The following is a 21071-nucleotide window of genomic DNA, read 5'->3' on the forward strand; positions in this document are numbered from 1 at the left end:
AGAGGAGGTAGATATATATATATGTGGGTGTATATATTTATTTATTTATTTATTTTGGAAGTAAATATATATTTGCTTTCTAGGGTCATGCTATTTAGTAAAGTAGTTGAACCAAATTAGGGTTTAGTTTAGCTGAGTGACTTGTTATGTGTAACTAGTAATATGCACTTAACTGATCAGTGATGACAGAGACAGACCAGTCCTCTGGCCAAAGGGTTCATAGGGCAACCTTAAACATGCTTATAGATCTTAATTCATGTGACCTTCTTTTGTTGCTTCATCAAAATTAAGAGCCTATTACGTTAAAAGTTATAATTAAATGTTAATAGTTACAATTAAGAAATGTATTTATCTTTTCAGCCCACAGTGGACTCTGTTCTTGGATAAGTTTTCAGCCCTAAGGAAAAGTTGGTCTTTGCTTTAGAGTGAGGAGGCAAACAAAAAACAAACCTCAGTCATCACTGCCATTTCCTGTTGCTACTACCATAGGATCTAGATTGTAGGACGTATCAGGGAGTGTCTTTTTCTCTTCCCTTTCTTAGTCACAGCTGGAGAACTGTAGGAAACAGAGGTCAGGATGTAGTCAGGATATTTTGTTTTTATACATCCTGGTTTTAATGCACGATTAAGTTGAATTCTGCTTTCATTTCCACATTGAAAAAGAGGTTAAATCAATGCAAAATTATGCTTTGAATCCATGAAATTTCATAAGTGTTGACTCTACTTCTTTTAAAATCTTATTGTTGATCCTGTGAGACTTCCTTTTATAACATAAACACCCTCATACAACAAAATCAAACTCCAGGATATTTCTTAAGTTGGCGAAATGCTTTAGTAATAGATGATTCAGTTACTTTAATAGTGTATACCATGGAAATTGACAAGAATACCTTCATAGTTTCAACTCTTGTTGACAAATTTTCTGAAAGATTCTATCTCCAGTGATTCTAAATGATTACCTCAGGATGGACGCTGTAAACAGGCATTCCTACGTGGTTTAGATTTGTTCCCTGCATATAAAAAGTAGCTGGGGTAGTAAATTCCTCTGTTGTCACAAGTATTCCTCTTCTCTTACTGCACTACTGAGGACATTGTACTCCTCTCTCATTTGCTGTTTTTCTCTCCTGTCATTCTTGGAGTCTTCTTTTTTGGGCAGGCTTCCTTTATGGTAGAGTTCTTTGTTAACCAGGGTCAATTACCCATTCATTCAACAAATATTTGTTGAATACCTATTAAGTTCAAGATAAGGTGCCAAGATTAACGAGGCTGCATGTCTCAAAGGCATGTCATAGAAATAGTAATACTATGAAATGTGCTGCAAAAAACCCAAAATGGTTTAGAGGCCAAATAAGTTTTGGAAATGGGCATACTTTGTTTTGTTAGAGAGTTACAACATACCTTAGTATATTAAAGAAGTATATTATTCTGAGAAGTTTATTTCCCAAACTAGTTGACCGTGAGACTGTTATATTTTCTACTGCTTGTTAATTTTGTGAATTCCATGAAATGTACTTTGGACAATGTTGAGTTACATATAGAACCTACCCTTATTATTAAATGTGGGGAGAGAATAAAGATGTATAACTGTGTACAATTGAAATAAAGTTATAAATGGTGTCAAAGATAAAGTGCTATAGGAGTTGAGAGAATGGGAAGATTACCTCTAGAAGTGGGAAAGGAGTAGGAAGTGGTATTTGATATATTAAGGATCTGTTAGATTTGAGTTTGTGCAACTGGGTGGAGGGACTTTCTAATAAAGCAGACAATAAAATCCAAGACATAAAGGGAAGTAAGTGTAGATCCTTGAGGCAAAGGAAGAGTTCCACTTTGGTGGAGTATAGCATGCATGAAGAAGAGGAATTGTATGTGAGGTAAATTGGGGTTTAATTGTGGAGGTCCTAAATGCCAGGATTAGGAACTTAAGTGTTTTCTTTCCTGTAAATGGAGGTGCCTTGATAATTGTATTTGAGGTCAGGTAATTTGACTATGGTAACAATGGTTGTTTGACCTCCAGATTAGAATTTAAATAGCTAAGAACACATTTTTGCACACAAATACATTTATGTTTCTTGGATTTTCAAACTAAGTTACAAAAGTATTTAAACAGTTACTGAAAAAGATCTCTCTTGTTCAATTAACTAGCTAAATATATAGTAATGAACATGAGATATATAAATGTGGACCACCCCCTTTACCTTCTATTTGCTGAAATGCTGCTTATTTTAGCCATATTAGCTGTTAGATAATTGTGTGTGGAACCTGGCTACCAATTAATTAATTATCATGTATTTGAGAAAATGTGTTTATTCAGCAAACATTTATTGAGTACTAGGGCAGAAGTCATCTCAAGTACTGGAGTTAAAAGACAGTTTAAGTTAAAAACCTAGTTGGGGGAGTGAAAGGAAAAAAACTCTATTGTCTCAGCACTACCACTAGTCTCAGTACATCATTTCTGACACCAGATGTGTGGGGATTTTACCTACAACATTTCAGTTCAGTTTTTCAGCAGACACCGACTGGATGTTCTACAATTAATTTCAATTCTGACACTGTCTACCTGGAGTTAGCATCAGATCCCAGAAGTTGAGGGCTCAGTACAACAAGTATGCCCCCCACTTCAGATACCAGTTGCAGTCCAGGTTGTCACCTGTGCTTCTGACAGACTAGCTAAAAATAAGAGTTCTCATGACCCTCTCCTCAGGTTTGATAATTTGCTCGAACAGCTCACAGAACTCAGGAAAACAATTTACTAACTAGATTACTGGTTTATTATAAAGGGATATGACTCAGAACAATCAGATGGAAGAGATGCCTAGGGCAAGGTATGGGGGAAAGAGTGTAGTACTTTCAAGCCCTCTCTGGGTGACCTTGATGTATTCAGCAACCTGGAAGCTCTCTGGACCCCATACTTTAGGGATTTTTATGGAGGCTTCATCACATAGGAATAATCAGTTATTAACTTAGTTAACTCAGGAGTAGAGGGACTTCTAATCATGCTTGATCTTTCTGGTGACCAACCCCATCCAGGAGCCCTGTTGCTTCAGTAGAATAAAAGACACTTCTGTCACCCAGGAAGTTAGAAGATTTAGGAGCTCCACATAAGATGTTCCTATCAACCACATCACTTTGGAAATTATAAGGGTTTTAGGAGCTCTGTGTCAGGAACCAGGGTCAAAGACCAAATAGAACAAAAGATGTTCCTAGCACATTTATCACTTAGGAAAAAACAAAGGTCTTAGGAGCTGAGTACAGAGACTAAAATATATATTTCTTGAAATAAAATATACATTTCTTATATTGTGGTATCATAGGGAGACATGTTAACACATAATACAGTGTAGTATAAGTACAGAATCTCTTCCTGGGATAATTAGGAAAGGTTTCGTAAAGTAATGACATATAAATTGGATATTGATAGATGAGTAGAAACTTTTCAAGCAGGAGAAGGGCATTCCAAGGCAGAGACAGAAGTGACTAATTTTTAAGGTGAGGTGTATTCGGGAAATACTGAGAAGAGATAGGGTCTGTGTATGCATGTTTTAGGCATGTGGAGTGGTGGTTCATAGCAAGGCCTTGAGCCCACAGAGGCAGTTTGGGGGAATCTTCAAGAGGGCTTTAAGGCTATGCTTATGGGAGCTGCGTGACTTTTTGAGGAAGGAGTGGAGAGGCAGATAATTTTAACGTTACTGTGAAGAATGGCTTTCGATGGGGAAGAGATTGACAGTTGGGAATATAGAGGGTGTACCCTACCTGGCATAGTTCTTGTCATTTAGTAGGTAGTCCAGAATTGTCTGTTGATTGATTAATCTAGGCAGGTGAAATTCTGACCTAATTCAGTGGGGACAGAGAAGACAAGAAATTTGGTAAGACATTTTGAAGAAGAATCAAAAGAATTTGGTTACTGAGGAGTTAATTCCAAATTTTTGGAAGTTGAGAAAGTAGGTAATTCATTAACTGTGATGGAGAAAATAGGAAGGACCCTTTCAGGGGGAAGGAATAATGTATTCATTTTTAAAAAACTATATTTTAAATTTTTAGTAAGACATCCTGGTGAAGAAGTCCAGAAGGCAGTGAGAAATATGAATTAGTAACTCAGAAAAGACCCCAACTAGAGATACAAATTATCATGGGAATTGTTATCCTTTATGGGTGGCAATTTAGACCTAGGAATGGATGACATCTCTCAGCTTTGTCCCTTACTATTTTGTGATCTTTGACAAGTTACCTAATCTTCTTGTACCTCTTTTCTTATCTATAAAATGGGGATAGTAACAGTACCTACCTTAGAGGGTTATTTCAAAGATTAAATGAGCTGATAAATTTAAACTGCTTGGAAGAATGCCATAGAAGAGTAGTAGCTTTTTAAAATTAATATTGGTAAGTGGATTGAGAAGACTAGATTGAGAATAGGTCAGGGAGAAAAAGCCTTCAAAGGAGACTAATAGGAAATAATCGTAGAGGTAGGAGATTACAGTAGGAGAGAATTACAAAAAGGCGCTGTGGAAGGGTGTGTTTTTCAGGATGGCTACAGATCTGCTATCCTATAATGTGTTGTTGACACTCCTCCCAAAGAGAGAGAGGGCCCATGCTCCCTTCTTGAATCTAGGCAGGCTTATAACTGTATCAGAAGTGTTGCTTATGTGATTTCCAAGGTTAGGTCATAAAAGGTGATATGCTTGACCTTCTTTTGATTCCCCCCTCTTAGAGCCCAGCAACTATGATACATAGCCAGTTGGGAGAATCCAGGCTTTCCGCTGACTGAACTCCCAGCCTACAGTCAACATCAACTTGTTAGCTTGAAAGTAGGTCTTCTAGCCCCAAGTTGAATTGCTTCAGCAGATATGACATGGAACAGAGATGAGATTTCCCTGCTGAGCCCTGCCCAGATAGCAGATTTGTGAACAAAGTAATCATCATTCTTATTTTTAAGCCACTAATTTATTGGAGTGGTTATTATGTAGCAATAAATGATTGGAACAGGGGTTGATCAACTCCACACCAAGATTACCACTCTCATTGGTGTGGTGGAGGTAGAGGCAGATGCTTAAAGAGTAATGGGTTTACATTTAAGTATTTTGTAGTCTGAATTCTCTAGTCAAACCAACCTGGCATTTAACTTTTGAAATGAAAAAGTCTTTAAGTTGAGGATCATTTATTGACTGTGTGTGTATAATTAGTGTAAAATACTGAGTCCCTGGTATGCTCAGGAGTTGAGGGGTATATAGTTTAAAAGTTTATATATATATATATATATATATATAAACTATATATATATATATAAATTATATGATATTTTAAAAATTTGTGCTAACTTTTCTGATGCTATTTTCTTTCTTGGAATTGAAATATGAAAATAGTAATAAAATATATATAAAATAGTAATAATGATGTAGTTACATTTTTGCTTACTAAAGATATAATGAATCAAAAAAGTGAATGACTCCAGGGCGCCTGCGTAGCTCAGTGGATTGAGCGTCCAACTCTTGATTTCATCTCAGGAAATCAGGACTCCCTGCGCTCAGCAGGGAGTCTGCTTGGGATTCTTGCTCTCCCTCTCCCTTTGCCCCCCCCCCACTCCCCACTTGTGCTCTCTTTCTAAAATGAATAAATCTGTAATTTTTTTTTTTAAGTGAATGATTCGTTGGATCCATTTGCTTAATTTGATCCCAGAGGCATTTGTTAAGTGTGTGTAAATATATTTAATGTGTAAATTTGTAAATATATTTAATTTGATTTGAAATGCTAATGTAAGATTTTTTAGATACTTTAGGTGATAATTTTCCTGGTGTTTGTAGAATTTTAAAAGACACCATAATAGAGTAGAAAAATCTCTGGTTAGAATACTGGTTTAATACCTTGACAATACTTAAATTTCATTGCTTCAGTTACTTAGGTACAAAAATGAGATGAATGGACTAGAGTAAGATGATATTTAATGACTAGCTTTAAAATTTTTTTAAAGATTTTATTTATGGGGAGCCTGGGTGGCTCAGTCGTTAAGTGTCTGCCTTCGGCTCAGGTCATGATCCCAGGGTCCTGGGATCGAGCCCCACATCAGGCTCCCTGCTCAGCGGGAAGCCTGCTTCTCCCTCTCCCACTCCCCCTGCTTGTGTTCCCTCTCTCACTGTGTCTCTCTGTCAAATAAATAAATAAAATCTTTAAAAAGAAAAAGGGATTTTATTTAGTTTAGAGAGAAAGAGAATGAGTGGGGACGGAGCAGAAGGAGAGGGACAAGCAGACTCCATGCTGAGCACAGAGCCGGAGGTGGGGCTTGATCCAAGACCCTGAGATCTATGACCTGAGCTGAAATCAAGAGTCAGACACTTTAAACTACTGAGCCACCCAGGCACCCCTCTAGCTTTGCAATTTTTAAACCTAATCCTGTGGTTCTTTTGAGACTGGTATAAAAAAAAAAATACTATAACATTCTGTTACCTTTTCTTTGGGGCATAGAAATCAAATACTACTTTATTGTCAGAAGTGAGATATATTCTATTCTGAAGAGAGATTTTGCATAAGAGAATCTAAAATATTTCATAAAATTTTAAAGTACCACCATTTGATCATCTTCAAAACAATTCTAATATGATTAATTGGCTAATTTTATCATAGTTTAAAGAGCTGGCATCCCCTTGAAGATTGAATGTTAAAATTGACTTTAAAAAAGTAAAACTATTCATCTCATAATGTTGCAGGTAGTTTTCAAACTTACTTTTGCAAAGTTTGCCTTAGTTGCTTTTAAGGGTCTTAATGTGCTTTATCTTCCTACATTCCCACTTTGCCAGCCTGACACAAAATGAAAGAGTTTATAGTGCTTTAAAGAAAAAAATCAATACTCATTAAGTGTAGTTCATCTATTAATCCCCCATAAAACACATGGTCTCGTGAAAACCAAATCAAATGAGGTTAAAAAGAAGAGGCTAAATGTAAAAAAATTCATTTAGTTCCAGTGCCAGAATTGCATAAGGTTCATATTTGGTTTTTATTAAAATTTTGAATTTTCCTAAATTAAGAATGCTTGTTCTTTATTTTTGGAGTGTGGGGTAGTAGTACTGCCTTTTGTACTGGCTTTTTGGTTTTGGATATATGGATCAAGTCTTGATTTTTCAAGATCCCCTGCAGGGGATTTGGCCATGGCCCCAACTAGGAAGTGTTTTGGCTTACTCTGCATCTGTGGTGCTCAACATTATTGTGTTGACCACAGTTGGAAAGCAAGAGAAATGTATGACAGATGATACCCTTGGTTTCAATTTAAGTGTGGAGAAGAGTGAAACTTAAAGTTACTATAAAACAATAAATGACAAAAATGACAGTAGTATATTGTTCTGTGTTGAGATTTGAATTTTTAAGCCTTGTAGGGGTTTAAAAGCGAAAAAATCAGGGGAGGTCATGTAGAGAAGGAACTCTTCAGGGAGTAAATAGGAATTGAGCTGGGCTTTGAGTAAATATATAAAGGTGTTTTGGATTGTTGGAAGAGAAACAGTATCCTTGTGGGATGAGTTACCTGGCCACAGGTAAGGAAGCAGAAGTAGCATGGAGGTGAAGAGAAGACTGTAATAGGCTGATGGTAATATGGCTGTTCATTTTCGGGGTAAAAGAAATTGGGTAGGACGTGTAAGATGAGAACCTTAAAGGGTAGACATAAGAGTGTGAACTTGATAGTTTAGGAATTGCATAGGGAAGTTTCTGACTAAAAGAAAGCAGTGTTTTAAAGATTAGTTTGGCAGTGGTATGCACAATAAATTTAAGAAAAATACTTTGTAGGTAGTACTTGTGAACCCGTGGGTTAGTTGTTTTCATAGGACCCAGAAATACTTCTTTCTGAAATCCTCTGAGCCTTATTTTTTTTACCTAGGCTAAGGGAAAATATTATTTTTTTTTTAGTTTGTGGGTGGTTGTAACACATGGCATTGGATCTATTTTTGGGGAAGATGCTATAAGAAAATATAAAAGTTTAGTCAAAGAAACAATGTTAAATTAGGGATTTATGTTCCTGTCCAAGGGCTTGATGTCTTATTTTTAATAGAAATGACCACAAACCCCATATTTTCCTTACAATCGGCAGCATTTGTAAAAAATACAAAATCATTTTAACAGACTGACACAATAATCAATTATGTGAAGTTAAACTTAATATGATAGTATTTTAGTCTATATTGCATACTTCTGAGGTTTTTGTTTTTGTTGGGGCAATTTTTGCTTTTTTGTTACTGTAGTAAAATAGAAGGCAAGGCTATAACTTTGCCAGGTTTGTGAAATTCTAAAAGATTTTTTGGGGAATTGTTTACAGGTACCTTTGAGAATCCTTTGGGGTGACTTGGTCAATTGGAAGTCTTAGAATCTGTTAGTTTGGCTATCTTTCTTATTGTAAATGCCTTTGCAGCAAGGTTAAGTATTAGAGAGCGAATTATTGGGATTTATTTGGTTTTATAAGCAGAAAGGGTTTTGTTTTGTTTTGCTTTTTGCTTTTTTGGAACTTTCATTCCATTGAGAGGGGTAGCTGATTTATCTTAAACTCTTGTGATAATTCGATTGCCTTAGAGGGTAAAACCTGTACTTTGCTTCCAGGACACTGTTCTCTCCTGGTGTTTCCTCCTCCTTCTACTAGTCCCTCCTGCTTTGTCTCTTGTTGGATCCTTTTCCTCCATCTATCTGAATGTTGTTGACATGCTCTTCTCTTTCCTAGATCTCATCTAGTTATGAGATTTTAAATAACTCTGATATTATATCTAGCTCTAGTTTCTTCCCTGTAATACAAACTTGTTTTTCTGATTATGTGCTCTACATCTTCACTTGCTGTATATTGAATAGACATCCACAACAGGTCATATGCAAAGCAGAACTTGTTTCCTCACTCCCTCTTTCCATCTCTTTCCAGTCTCGGTAAATGACACCACCCACCATTCACACAGTTGTTCAGGCTGCAATTCTCCATGGGTAATCATGATTTCCATTTTAAATTTCCCCCCACATCCAATCCAGCAATTTGTATGAATACATCCTTTAAAATGTCATGAACCTGATCATTCTTTAGCACCTTAACCACCGTCATTTTCGTTTGAACCATTATCATTATCTCTCGACTACTGCAGTGTTGCAGGTTGAGTTCTCTGAAAAGCAGACTTTGAGACAGCATTTAGTGTGCAGAATATTTACTAGGAGGTACCCTTGGGATGAATGTCTGTGAGGGGGCAGGGTAAGGATGCAAGATGGGGCCTATGGAGAAATAGAGCTACAATGCTGGCCCACTGACAGTGTTATCGGCCCCAGTGGGGAATTCTGGAACAAAAATGAACTGTCAGAGTTGTCCTGCTTTGGACCAAAGTGGTCAGGCCTTTATATCCCTATCTTAGGTATTGATAGATCACACTGGGAAAGGTATGACATTGAGTGAATTGGTTCTCTGCTGCTGAGGTGATGCCTGAAAATACTGCCAGCCGAAGCCTCTCTGCTGATAGCACAGCACTGCTGGCAGCTAGAACAAGACCCTTCTCGAAGGGAGATCTGGATGACATAACACTGTGTCCACCACAGACCACTCCTGTGCCACTAGACTCCACTTTTTCGTATACATTTGGGGAGCAACTCCTCTGGCATTCCAATTGGGAGGAAAATTAGAAGGTTAGTGGCATGAACTATGGCTCCCACTATTGTGGCTGGTTTCAGGTTGCCACTGATACTCATTTCTCTAGTCTCTGTTTCCCTTCTCTATTCTCCATTCTGATACCCCCTTACCTTCAGCTAATGCCTCTGCTACTATTGGTGGCTTTACTGGTTACCATACCCTTCTTAGGCCAGGGGTGCTATGCTTGTTTGTGTACTTTCAGAATTGGTCAAAAGAGATCTCCATTAAGAGATCTGTGTGTCACAAATACTGTTCCTGCACCTCTGATGTAATAGCAGCCCTACCTCCTGATTAGAATCAGTTGCCTCTGCCAGAGATGGTCACTCCTCTTCTTGCCTTTATCCACTGGATATAAGCAGCCAAAGTGCGCAGGCAGCACTCATAGTTATAGTTTAATATATAGTTTAATGGGACTCTTATTATATTCCCACGTGAAGAGATCTTTGCCTTTGGAGGTCAAGACCTTTAACCCTCTAGATCCCGAAATTGTAGGAATAGCAAGCACAAATTGAGAGTCATTATAAGCAGGACCACTTCTGCTTTTGTGCTTTGTTCTCAGACTCATGTTATTCCTGTGGGAACACAGCATCATATAAAGGTTTTAAATTCAGAATATATACTGCATCTTGGAGAATAGTGCTCCATCTTTATAGTTATTGTCTCTGAACTGACACTTAAGCTGTGCCTTCAGCAGGCTGTTCCAGTGCTCTATGGACTAGTAGCTTCTGGGTGGTGTAGTTTGTGATATGACCAGTAGATACATGGTCACCTCCTTTGCTGTAAAATGGGTCCTTTGGGCTGATGTGATATGTGGGATCCAGTGCCACAGAAACAACACTCCCTCTGAGGAGAGGCATACCCAACTCAAATGTTTCTATTCCTGTCAGAATGAATTACTCATTTAGAATGGAAAGGAACTAATGTAATCAACTTGCCACCACGTGGTTGATTAGTCTACTTGAAGGATGTGGCTGTTTCAGGGGCTCAGAGTGGGTCTCTGTTACTGTTAGGCTAGATACTGAGCTTTGACAGTAACTGGATCAGCTTTGGTAGGAGAGTTCAAATGGTCTTGAAGCAAAACTGTAAATGTATATCATTGTCAGTTCTATGTGACTGAATTGTCTGATCCTCTTTTTTAATAGGGATAGAAAATAACATATATGCCAAATCATTGGCCATACACCATGAGGCTGGGAGATACTACATCTGGCATGACAGATGGAATGGGCTACTTTTTGGTTGATTTTGAGATAATCACCTTCCAGGATTTGTCTGGTTTCTATAGGACCAGACTAATGAATTAAATAAGAAAATTATTATTAAAATTATTAAAATCCAGCATTCTTTAGATAAAGGGTTGGCAACTTATAGCCAATGGGGTAGATGCTGGTTTTTAAAGTTTTATTGATATACAGCCATGCCCTTTTGTTTACTTACTGTCTATGGCTACATTTGTACTATGGCTACAGAGTTGAATGGTTGTAAAAAAGACTATATGGCTTATAGGCCTGAAATACTTACTGTCTGGCTCCTTAAGAAAAAAACTGCTGATCCTTGTTTTAGAGCTTTAAGAGTTGGCACTAAGTTTTGCCATTCCACTTGATTTACTACATTGAGTAGAGGCAATTTCAGAGACTTCTTGGACTTCCCCACTATAAAAGCTCTTACTGTATAGACCAAGGACCCAATGTGGGAGTTACATCTGCCATTAAGTGTGTCTGTCACTGTTACATGTTTGCAGACTGGGGAAAATGGCCAGTAGTTGGGCTGATGGCTCCATTGGATCTTGGCTAGGAATCTGGTTTATTACTTGGTTCCCATATGTCCTCACTCTCTTGAATCCATGATACTTGGAGTCAATCAAGTATCAGTATCACCTGGGACCTTGTATGTAACAGACCTCAAAATGTTTGAGTGTTCCCCTTTCCCTAGTGCACAGTTACTCAAGTAAATGGTCATAGCTCTTTTGGGGGGGAAGGAATAGTAGAGTCATTACTGCATGTATTTGCTAGCATATTGCAGAGTCCTTCCTTTCAGGAACCTGGCCTTTTCTTCAGTAAATAGCTGGAAGTATATCATAGTACATCCTACAGGTCCTTGATACAAGCTCTGGACTCTCACTACCTCTTTGTACCTCATCTACAATTACTCTCTCCTTTGCTCTAGGCACACTGGCCTCTTGTCATTGCTCACATACTAAGTTTGTTTTCTGTACTTGGAGCATTGCTTTCCTACGTGGCTTATGCCTTAGCTGTGTTCAGGTGTTTGTTCAAAATATATTTTTTAGAGAGGCCGTGCCTGATCACTTCTACCAAAATAAATACTTTAATCCATCACTCTGTATCCTCTTTAGTTTTCTTCATAGTTCTTATTTATCATGTATCCGTTTATTTGTCACTCCCTGTCATGACATCCATAGGGGCAGAGATTTTTCTCTTGCCTTGTTTACTGACTTTTGTAGAATAGTCAGTAACATGTAGTAGGCTCTCCATGAATATTTGTTGAATGAAGGAATATTGTATTTTGAGAAAATTGAAATATTTCATATGAAAAAAATGCTTATTTTTTACCATGTCAGTAATATCTGTGTTGATGTATAAATTTTTGGACATACATCATTTAGTAAAACTGGTATATGGAAATTAATGAACAGTGTAAATTTCAACGAAATTTAGTTGAAAATTGCAACTACTGAATAATAAATGAAATTAATAACACATGAGAACTATGATTATTAAGTATTTACATAGGTATGCATGTGTAAAAAATGACAGGGAAAAGGAACATGATTACTATGTAAAGTTATTTATGGGAGTATTGTGGACTTTGGAAGAGCTGACTATTTCCTAAATTTAGCCTCTTTTTTTAAAAGATTTTATTTATTTATTTGACAGAGAAAGAGAGAGAGGGAACACAAGCAGGGGGAGTGGGAGAGGGAGAAGCAGGCCTCCTGCCGAGCAGGGAGCCTGATGCGGGGCTCAATCCCAGAACCCTGGGACCGTGACCCGAGCGAAGGCAGACACCCAACGACTGAGCCACTCAGGCGCCCCTAGCCTCTTTCAAAGAAAAAGCTCTGGATTTTACACAATTGTATAGGTATAAAATGAATCAATATTGATAAAACCTACCTCATGGACTTGTAAGTATTAAATGAGATTAAGTATGTAAAGATAAAAATTAGCTTTTGTCAACATTTCATCATTATTTAGGAGTATTTCATATGCTTGTCAGATTTTAAGTTTCTAAGTAGCTCAGTTTCTGAAGTTCTAAGTAGCTCTAAACATAAATTCCTTTATCTTGAGTCAATGTTTCCCAATTTATATATATAAATTAAGAATTGTTAGACATACATAAACTTTTGTTTCAACAGAAATGAATTAGAGAAGAGGTATGATTATTTAAATGACAATATGTTTGCTAAATGAGTTAATTATATTTCAGAGGGCCAGTATTTTTCCTTTGCAGGATATCTAAATTATCCTTAGGACTTAATTCTCAAACATGTTAGCACATGGATAAACTGACTTTTTTCTTTAAAGTAGCTAACAGTCTTGTTTACTTTCTATGCCTTCATCTTATCAGATAGCTTTCCTATAATGGAAATCTTAGAGAAACTGGATTAATATGACTGCTATTTTTCAGTTATTTGACTACTATAAAAGAGACTTTTATAGGTAAAATGTAAAATCTTTAAAATTTTTTAATACCTATTTATATTGTTTTGTGTTACTGCTTGATGTTTACTTTTTTCTTTTAATAATTAGTGATATTAATAGTCATAAAGGTTATATGGTTTTCTTATAAAATATGAACCAGTTTGAAAGTTGATATTGGATTCTATCTACAGATAGGCATGTGACAGTGTATCAGTTGTCTAATAAAATTATTGGTTGGTCATTTAATTAGAATGTTTATAAATATAAGTAGAAATTTTAAAAGACATGATCAGTGATGTGCATATGCCTTCGTGTAGCAATTTTTACCTTTTTAGCTTCACCTATTATCCTTACCATCTAACTTTAGGTACAAGGAACTACTTGTAGTTTCCCATAGTTGCCATTCAGTTTTACATAGCAATAGAACAGAATGATTTAAATCTCAGCTCAGCTCGTGTTACCTTGGTTAAGTAATTAACCTCTCTTAACCTTTGTTTCCTCATCGTAAAGTGCGGGTAAAATAGGACCTTCCTTACAGGTCTTATGAAGAGAGTAGTAAATGAGGTAATACATGTAAAGAGTTTATGTGAGATGTTATTCTTGTTGGTACATATTCCTGTTCTTATCATGATGGTTTTTCTTAGTCTGACTGAAATTCATCCTCTCATTCCTCCTCTCACATCAGACTGGTGAACGATTCTCTCAAGTACCAGTGTGGTGGTGGTGGTGGTGGTGGTAGTGGTGGTGGTGCTGATGATAAAAAAGAACAAGATTATTATCTGTTGGCCTTAATTGTCACCTCTCATGTTCCTCCAGATGTGGTCCTTGTCATCTAGTCCATCTGCTCAGTTCCCCTAATAGGTTAAGTTCTATCTACTCTTTCCCTAATGGTCAGGAAAAATATTTGTTCCATTATTGTCTGGCTGATTTTTCTTTATTCTAGTCTCAGTTTAAGTGTTGTGTCCTCAGAGAGTTTGCCTGATGTAATGCCTACTTCTTGCCAGTCTGTCTTCCCATCATGTCTGTTCCTGTTATATAGTCTTAGATCCAGGACTTTTCTTTCGCTTTACATTTATCACAGTTGTTAACTAGTTATGTCTGTACTTGTTGAATGTTGGCATCCTTACCTAGAAGATCATTTCTATGAGGCCTTGCAGGAACCCTGTCTATTGAATTAACATCTATATTCTCAGTGCCTACCACAATGCCCAGCACATAGCAGTTGCTCAGCAAAATTTGCTGAATTAATAAGTACCGCATTTCTGTTGCCCAGCTACCTGTTGAGGTAACAACTTGGCAGTATTAATATTAAAGTTTGCACACATTCTTAATTTTACTTGTCATATACGATTGCATTCTTTATTTATAATTTTTCCCCTATTAGGCTTTGAGTTTCTTGAGGTTACAGTTTTTTAATATATCTTTTTATTCCAAAGCCTAACGGAGTGCTTGGCACTGGAAATTTTATTGTTCAGTGAATGTTTATCAATGAAAATATGTTTTTAAAATATGATTGACAAATGGAAATTTTTGTAGATATGAGAATTCAAACTGGAATCACCAGCAAATGCTATTAGTTTAAGTTATATGCTAAGTGGGAGGCAATATATGATACGCATTTGCATGAAAGAAGGTAGTATGAAAAATATGTAAATTAGTGTGTATTAGTCTAAAAAATTCATTGTCAGCTAATGGTGAATATTTGAATGTTTAGTTTCTTGATTGGGTCTTCTACTCTAATATTCTTTTTTTCATAATTAATGCTTTTTTTCCTGAGAAAATTTAGAAAATTGTATCCTGCTTTTTTGTGAACATTTTTTCTCATTGCATTTAATTTTTTCAGCATGATTTTAATAAGGATGTAGTTTTTCATCCTGTAAGTTTGTCATAATTTTTCAATAATTATTTTGTTGAATATTTATGTAAACAATTTTTAGATATCATACATAATACTCAGTGAACATTCTGCAAAAATTGTGTTCATATCTGCTTTTCCCGTAGAATTTTAAAAGTAGAAGTACTGGGGTGCCTGGGTGGTTCAGTCTTTAAGTGTCTGCCTTTGGCTGAGGTCATTGTCCCAGGGTCCTGGGATTGCGTCCCACATCCGGCTCCCTGCTCAGCAGGAAGCCTGCTTCTCCCTCTCCCACTCCCCCTGCTTGCGTTCCCTCTCTCGCTGTGTCTCTCTCTCTCAAATAAATAAATAAAATCTTAAAAAAAAAAAATAGAATTACTCGGTTAAAGGGTATGAGCATTCGTAATATTGTTTATGTTATCAAATTGTTGCCTGTTGTCCTCCAAAAATAGTGTACCTGTTAACATTTCTAACAAAAACGAGTGTCTAAATTTCAGTTTACCCTCTCCTGTATTACATATTATAATTACCAAAAACCACTTCGTCAGTGTGTTCGAGGTTAAAAAAAAGTGATAATTTGACCTTATTTGATTGTTAGCGAGGCCACATACGTTTTCTCTTTCTTGTATGTCTTCTATAAATTGTGTCCTTTGCTCATTTTCTCATTGGGATGTTCTAACTAGTCATAATACTGTTCTAATATTTTAATGTCCTAATTTTTATTAATTTGTTGATTTTTTAAAATTAAGCCTTGCATATTTTAATAATATTAATGTGTTTAAATGGTAATTTAATTCCATTTTAAGCTCTCACATAGTAAAACCTGCTTCATTTTTACAAGTAACATTAAGATATCTTCTATGAAACTTTTTTAAAGAACATTTATTTTGTAAACTAGGAGCCTTTTGTGGCAGATGAGTATATTGAACGACTTGTGTGGAGAACCCCAGGAGGAGGCTCTAGAGGGGGTCCTGAAGCTTTTGATCCCAAAAGGTGAAGTAAAAATGTTTTTTTCCCCATAGATCCAATCTAAAACAAATTTGTGTTTGGAATAAAGGTGACTATTGAAATTCCTTCCAAAACCCTTTTACAACCTGGGGTTTATTTTCTTTTATATTTCTTTTATTTTAGAGGACTTTAACTGGTGTGAGGGGATTTTATTGTATTATAAGAATTTAATATTTTCTCCAATTAGTAATATATTAGAAAAGGTTGGTTATATCTCTAAAATAAAAACATGTTGAATATGTTGTTTTAAGTATAGTTGTAACTCAAAGGAACAGAAAGTCACTGTTCCCTGGAATGCACACTGTTATTTTTATATATTGTATCAACTTTTTATATCATATATATTAAAAATATATATTTTTATCTTTTTGACTATTTTCTATGAGATTGATTTCTATTCTGGAAGGTAGTAGATATTCTGGGTGAGGTTTTCCTTCATGTCAAAGATAATCCCTAAAATGCTCTCGAGAAAATTAACATAATCATCCCTACCTTAAGGAATGCTTATTGATACTTTATTACAAGTGAACTCGCCAGTTCCTAATGATTAATCATAGATGGATTGATACATATTCTGATTTTCCTCTCTTAGGTTATTAGAAGAATTTGTAAATCATATTCAGGAACTACAGATAATGGATGAAAGGATTCAAAGGAAAGTAGAGAAACTAGAGCAACAGTGTCAGAAAGAAGCCAAGGAATTTGCCAAGAAGGTACAAGAGCTCCAGAAAAGCAATCAGGTAAGCAGTTAAGCTGTCAGTAGTTTACACAGGTTATCTTTATTTCCTTCCACTATTAAGTTCTTAAAAAACTCTAGTCAAATAATAGTAACTGTTGAGGTTTCTCTCAACTGTTCCCATCCCTGGGGAAAAATGTCAGTGAATTGTTATCAGGCACTCTTAGCACTGACTTGCTGCTGATCAGTGGTTTGGGATCACAGCACTCCCTTCTTAGGTTGGAGTGGTATCCAGTATAGTCAAGGTGCAAACTTTGAAGAATGACACTGTAGCAGACCTGCATTTTTAGGGACTCATGATTAGCTTGGATAGTTAAGTAGTCATTTGTATTCTCATTAAGCATAAAACAGAGTAGTACCAGAACAGCTGTTGCCTGGATCAGATTTTTCCCTAATCTGGGAAGTTTTACAGAAGTCATGGGGTATATACCCCTGTGAAAACTGTAGTATAACTATTTGATGCTTAGTTCATTGATTTTAGAATCATTGTTTAGGACTAAATTATACTGGGAATATTGTTAAACAGGATACTATTTAATTGCTTAACAAATGTTCATGATAAAATGTTACTTTAATAGTTAAAGGTGTGCGACTTTGTTAGAAAGTTTTCAGATCATGCACTGCTAATGGGCATAAATTGTTTCTGTAGTTTAGCTCACATATAACTTCTATTTTATCTTTATTTACCTAAGTTAGAGAGTAGAGATGAGATTGGTGGTCTAGTTTTGGTACGAATTCACTTATAAACTGGGTTCCTCTGATTGCATTTTATGCTTATGCGCATTTTTCCCAGGTTGCCTTCCAACATTTCCAAGAACTAGATGAGCACATCAGCTACGTAGCAACCAAGGTCTGTCACCTTGGAGACCAGTTGGAAGGGGTAAACACACCTAGACAGCGGGCAGTAGAGGCTCAGAAATTGATGAAATACTTTAATGAGTTTCTAGATGGAGAATTGAAATCTGACGTTTTTACAAATTCTGAAAAGGTGAGTACTGTCAGCAGGATAAAAGCACCTGCATCATTAATAACAATGCCCAAATTATGAACTACATTTATTACTTTCCAGTTACTACTTTCACATCACTGAGTAGCTGACTTATTAAAACTTTTTATTGTTCTGAAGTGTGTTTGGTATACTTGCCTGCAGATTACTGAAGATTTTTAATTGCAGGATTATCTGGAATTTTTGTTTATAAAATTATATGTGAAAATGCTGAGGTAACTGTGTTAATAAGTATTTCTTTTCCATTGTTGACTTTTAATATTAACAGAATTTAATAGTTATATTCCATTGGGTGAGAATGTAGTCTGACCTAAATCACTGATAGGCAGAAGTATCTTTCTGCACAAGGAGTTCAGAGCTTCTAATTTCTATTACTTGAAAAAGAACGCTTATAAAGAATTCAAACATAGTTTGGACTAAAGAGAATTGAAAAATCTGAATTGTTTATGTTAATCCTTTTCTTTGCACTAGTCACTTAATACTGGTACATGGTATTGGCTGTTCTGCAATCTTGAAAGGAGGTTATTTAGCTGACTTTCTTCCTCCCAGGGGGGAAAAAAATCAAAATGCACAAAAAAAATAGACATTCTTATAGGTAGTGTATGCATATGGTAACATTGTCCACTAATATATGAATACAGTTTCCCTGAATTATTCCGAGTTTACTCCATGGAATATTTTTGATAGTGGAAAGTTAAAAGTTATGTATTGTTGAAGTTTACATTGAATTAAGCAGCACATTTTTGTGAGTGGGAACTGTATAGGCTTATAGAATTTATAATTTTTAGAGAACTTTGAAAAAACAGTTACATATACATAATTCCTCTAAGGAAAAGACAGTATTTTAAATAATGAGTTTAAGCAGTTATATTTATATTACAAAGTTAAATTGACAAGATTAACATTATCATACTTAAACACTTGTTAAACAGTGGCAATATCTAGCTTTTATTAGATTTATGTGATTTTTTTAAGCATAAGAGTAAATGTACATACAGACACACAGCCCAATGCTTGAACAATGAACTGTTTCAGCATAGTTTTTATGTTTACTAACTATAAACATATATTTATAATATAAAAGTATATATGCATATTATAAATATGTTTTGAATATGAAAAATTATATAATTTAAAATTTATAACTTGGATTACCTTGGATTATACCTGTAGGATTATGTAATCTATTTATGCTGTTATAAACCAAATGCAGATATCATATCCAATGTGGGTTGTCCTGTTTGTTTGAATGCAGCTCAAGGCAGCCATTTAGGATCTAGGGAAAGAAAATATAACTGATCATACATATTTTTAATCTGATTTTTTATTGCTTGCAATATTTTATATCATGAAATTAAGTTCTTTACACTTTTTTTAAACATTTCAATTATCCTCAGGTAGTTGTATAGTTCTTATTATTGTTACCTCTTAAGTGTTGAGGTTTTAATTGAAAGAAAAAGTCTTCATATTGCTAGTTCATTCACTTGGTCACTTAGCTAATTTTTGAGGTGCAAATATAGACTAACAGCTTTTAAGTGAGTTCCCCTTCTTTGCTTCACTCTCTTCTATATTCCATTTTCTTTCATTTTGTGTTCCTTTGTTTTTTTAAGATTTAGTTGTTTGGGGGAGAGAGAGAGAGTGTGTGCACATGTTGGGGGGGAGGGGCAGAGGGAGAAGGAGAGAATCTCAAGCAGACTCCCTGCTGAGCGCAGAGTGAGGAGCTCGATCTGATGACCCTGAGATCATATCTGAGCCAAAACCAAGTCGGACATGCAACAGACTTAGCCACCTAGGTGCCCTGTGTTCCCTTTCTCTTATATTTTATTCCTTTTTCCCCCCAATTGTCTTGTTTTTCTCTCATGTCTTCCATAAGTTTTGGGTTACTGTTTGCTAATAGTGAATCATTATTTTTGGCTTGATACTATCGCAGTTAATTAACTTAGGAACTCATATATGGTATTAGATTGCTAATTATCAAATAAACTTCTGACTATCTCAATTTCTACCTTCCCAAAGGAAAGAAGAGCCAGATCACCCACATAGTAGCTAGGGAAGTGTATGATTGTGGAAGGAATTGAAATGGGATAAGATATCCACACATCTTCCTGCTCCATAGTCATTTTTGTTTTTTTAATTTTTGTTTTTCAGAATCTTCTAATTTTCTTCCCTAAAAAAGACCTATTTTATGTCCATATTATATATTTCCTCTTACCTCTGTTCTTACAAAATATGTTAGTTGTTTTTGTCCCTAGAATCACACCTTATTGTGCTTCATGTAGATAATGCCTGATGACTCTGATTATCTTTAACACTGTTAGCATGGGCGGTCTCTCACTTCACTCTACGTGTAAGCAAAATAGATTAGATTGTGATTTGACAACTTCTGTACTTAATGTTATAGTACATTTTAACTGATGGATGACCGTAAGAACTGTTGTGCTTTAAATGATTTTTACAAAATAATTACCTATAGAAATTCAGTAAAATCAGTGTTATTTGTTACTATATTTCCACTACATTTAAGCAAAGTTTGCAAACAGCATACAATGGGGCCTTCCATCTCTTAAAAGATAAGAACACATTCCTGATGGAAACAGAACTGGCTGTGGACCAGGCAGGTCTTTTCTGAAGGGGGTATTGGTGAGAGAAAAGGATGGATATTGCCAGTCCAACTAAATGGCATGGTGAAAAGTGATAGTACCTGTACCCATGTGCAGCAGGATTGAGTGAGTGATAACTGAAAATGACAGTGACATGATGACTAAGGAGAGAAGAGATAACGGAAACCGAAATGCTAAATTCACTATTGTTTGACAACAGTGATATCCTTTATTTGGCCCTGCTGTTACCCACTGTTGCTTGCCAGACTTCACATGAGTACATAGTTAGGAACTATGAACTTCCTTCATGTTTTTAAGAGTCTCTTTATTTTTTAGGTAAAAGAAAGTGAGTATCGTAAAATCCATTACTAAAGTGTGCCAAAATAAATCTCAGTACTTATGTGACATTTAAAGAAAGTGAATATTATGTAACTCCCCTACGCATTAGTAAGCAGTCACATATTTGCATTTTAAGAACTTTAGACCCTTGACCTTAGTCCTTTAGTTTTACAACTTAAGTACACACGTTTTTGTACCGTATTTCATTCAGGAGACTTCATATTAAATTCTATCTTTGCTTTTAGAACA

The 21071-nt window shown here is 35.7% G+C and overlaps 1 protein-coding gene across 2 annotated transcripts in view; it reads left to right on the plus strand.

The window, feature by feature from the left end:
* The window catches only part of EXOC5 (exocyst complex component 5), a 59501-nt gene that overhangs the window by 1881 nt on the left and 36549 nt on the right, over window positions 1-21071 (plus strand). For both annotated transcript variants that reach the window (XM_027572118.2, XM_027572119.1), the window contains exons 2-4: window positions 16032-16126; window positions 16734-16881; window positions 17671-17865. In XM_027572118.2, coding sequence (XP_027427919.1) covers window positions 16032-16126; window positions 16734-16881; window positions 17671-17865 — 438 coding nt within the window. The remainder of the gene's footprint in view (window positions 1-16031; window positions 16127-16733; window positions 16882-17670; window positions 17866-21071) is intronic.

Source organism: Zalophus californianus, chromosome 6 (assembly GCF_009762305.2).
Source record: "Zalophus californianus isolate mZalCal1 chromosome 6, mZalCal1.pri.v2, whole genome shotgun sequence".
Classification (NCBI taxonomy): Eukaryota; Metazoa; Chordata; class Mammalia; order Carnivora; family Otariidae; genus Zalophus; species Zalophus californianus.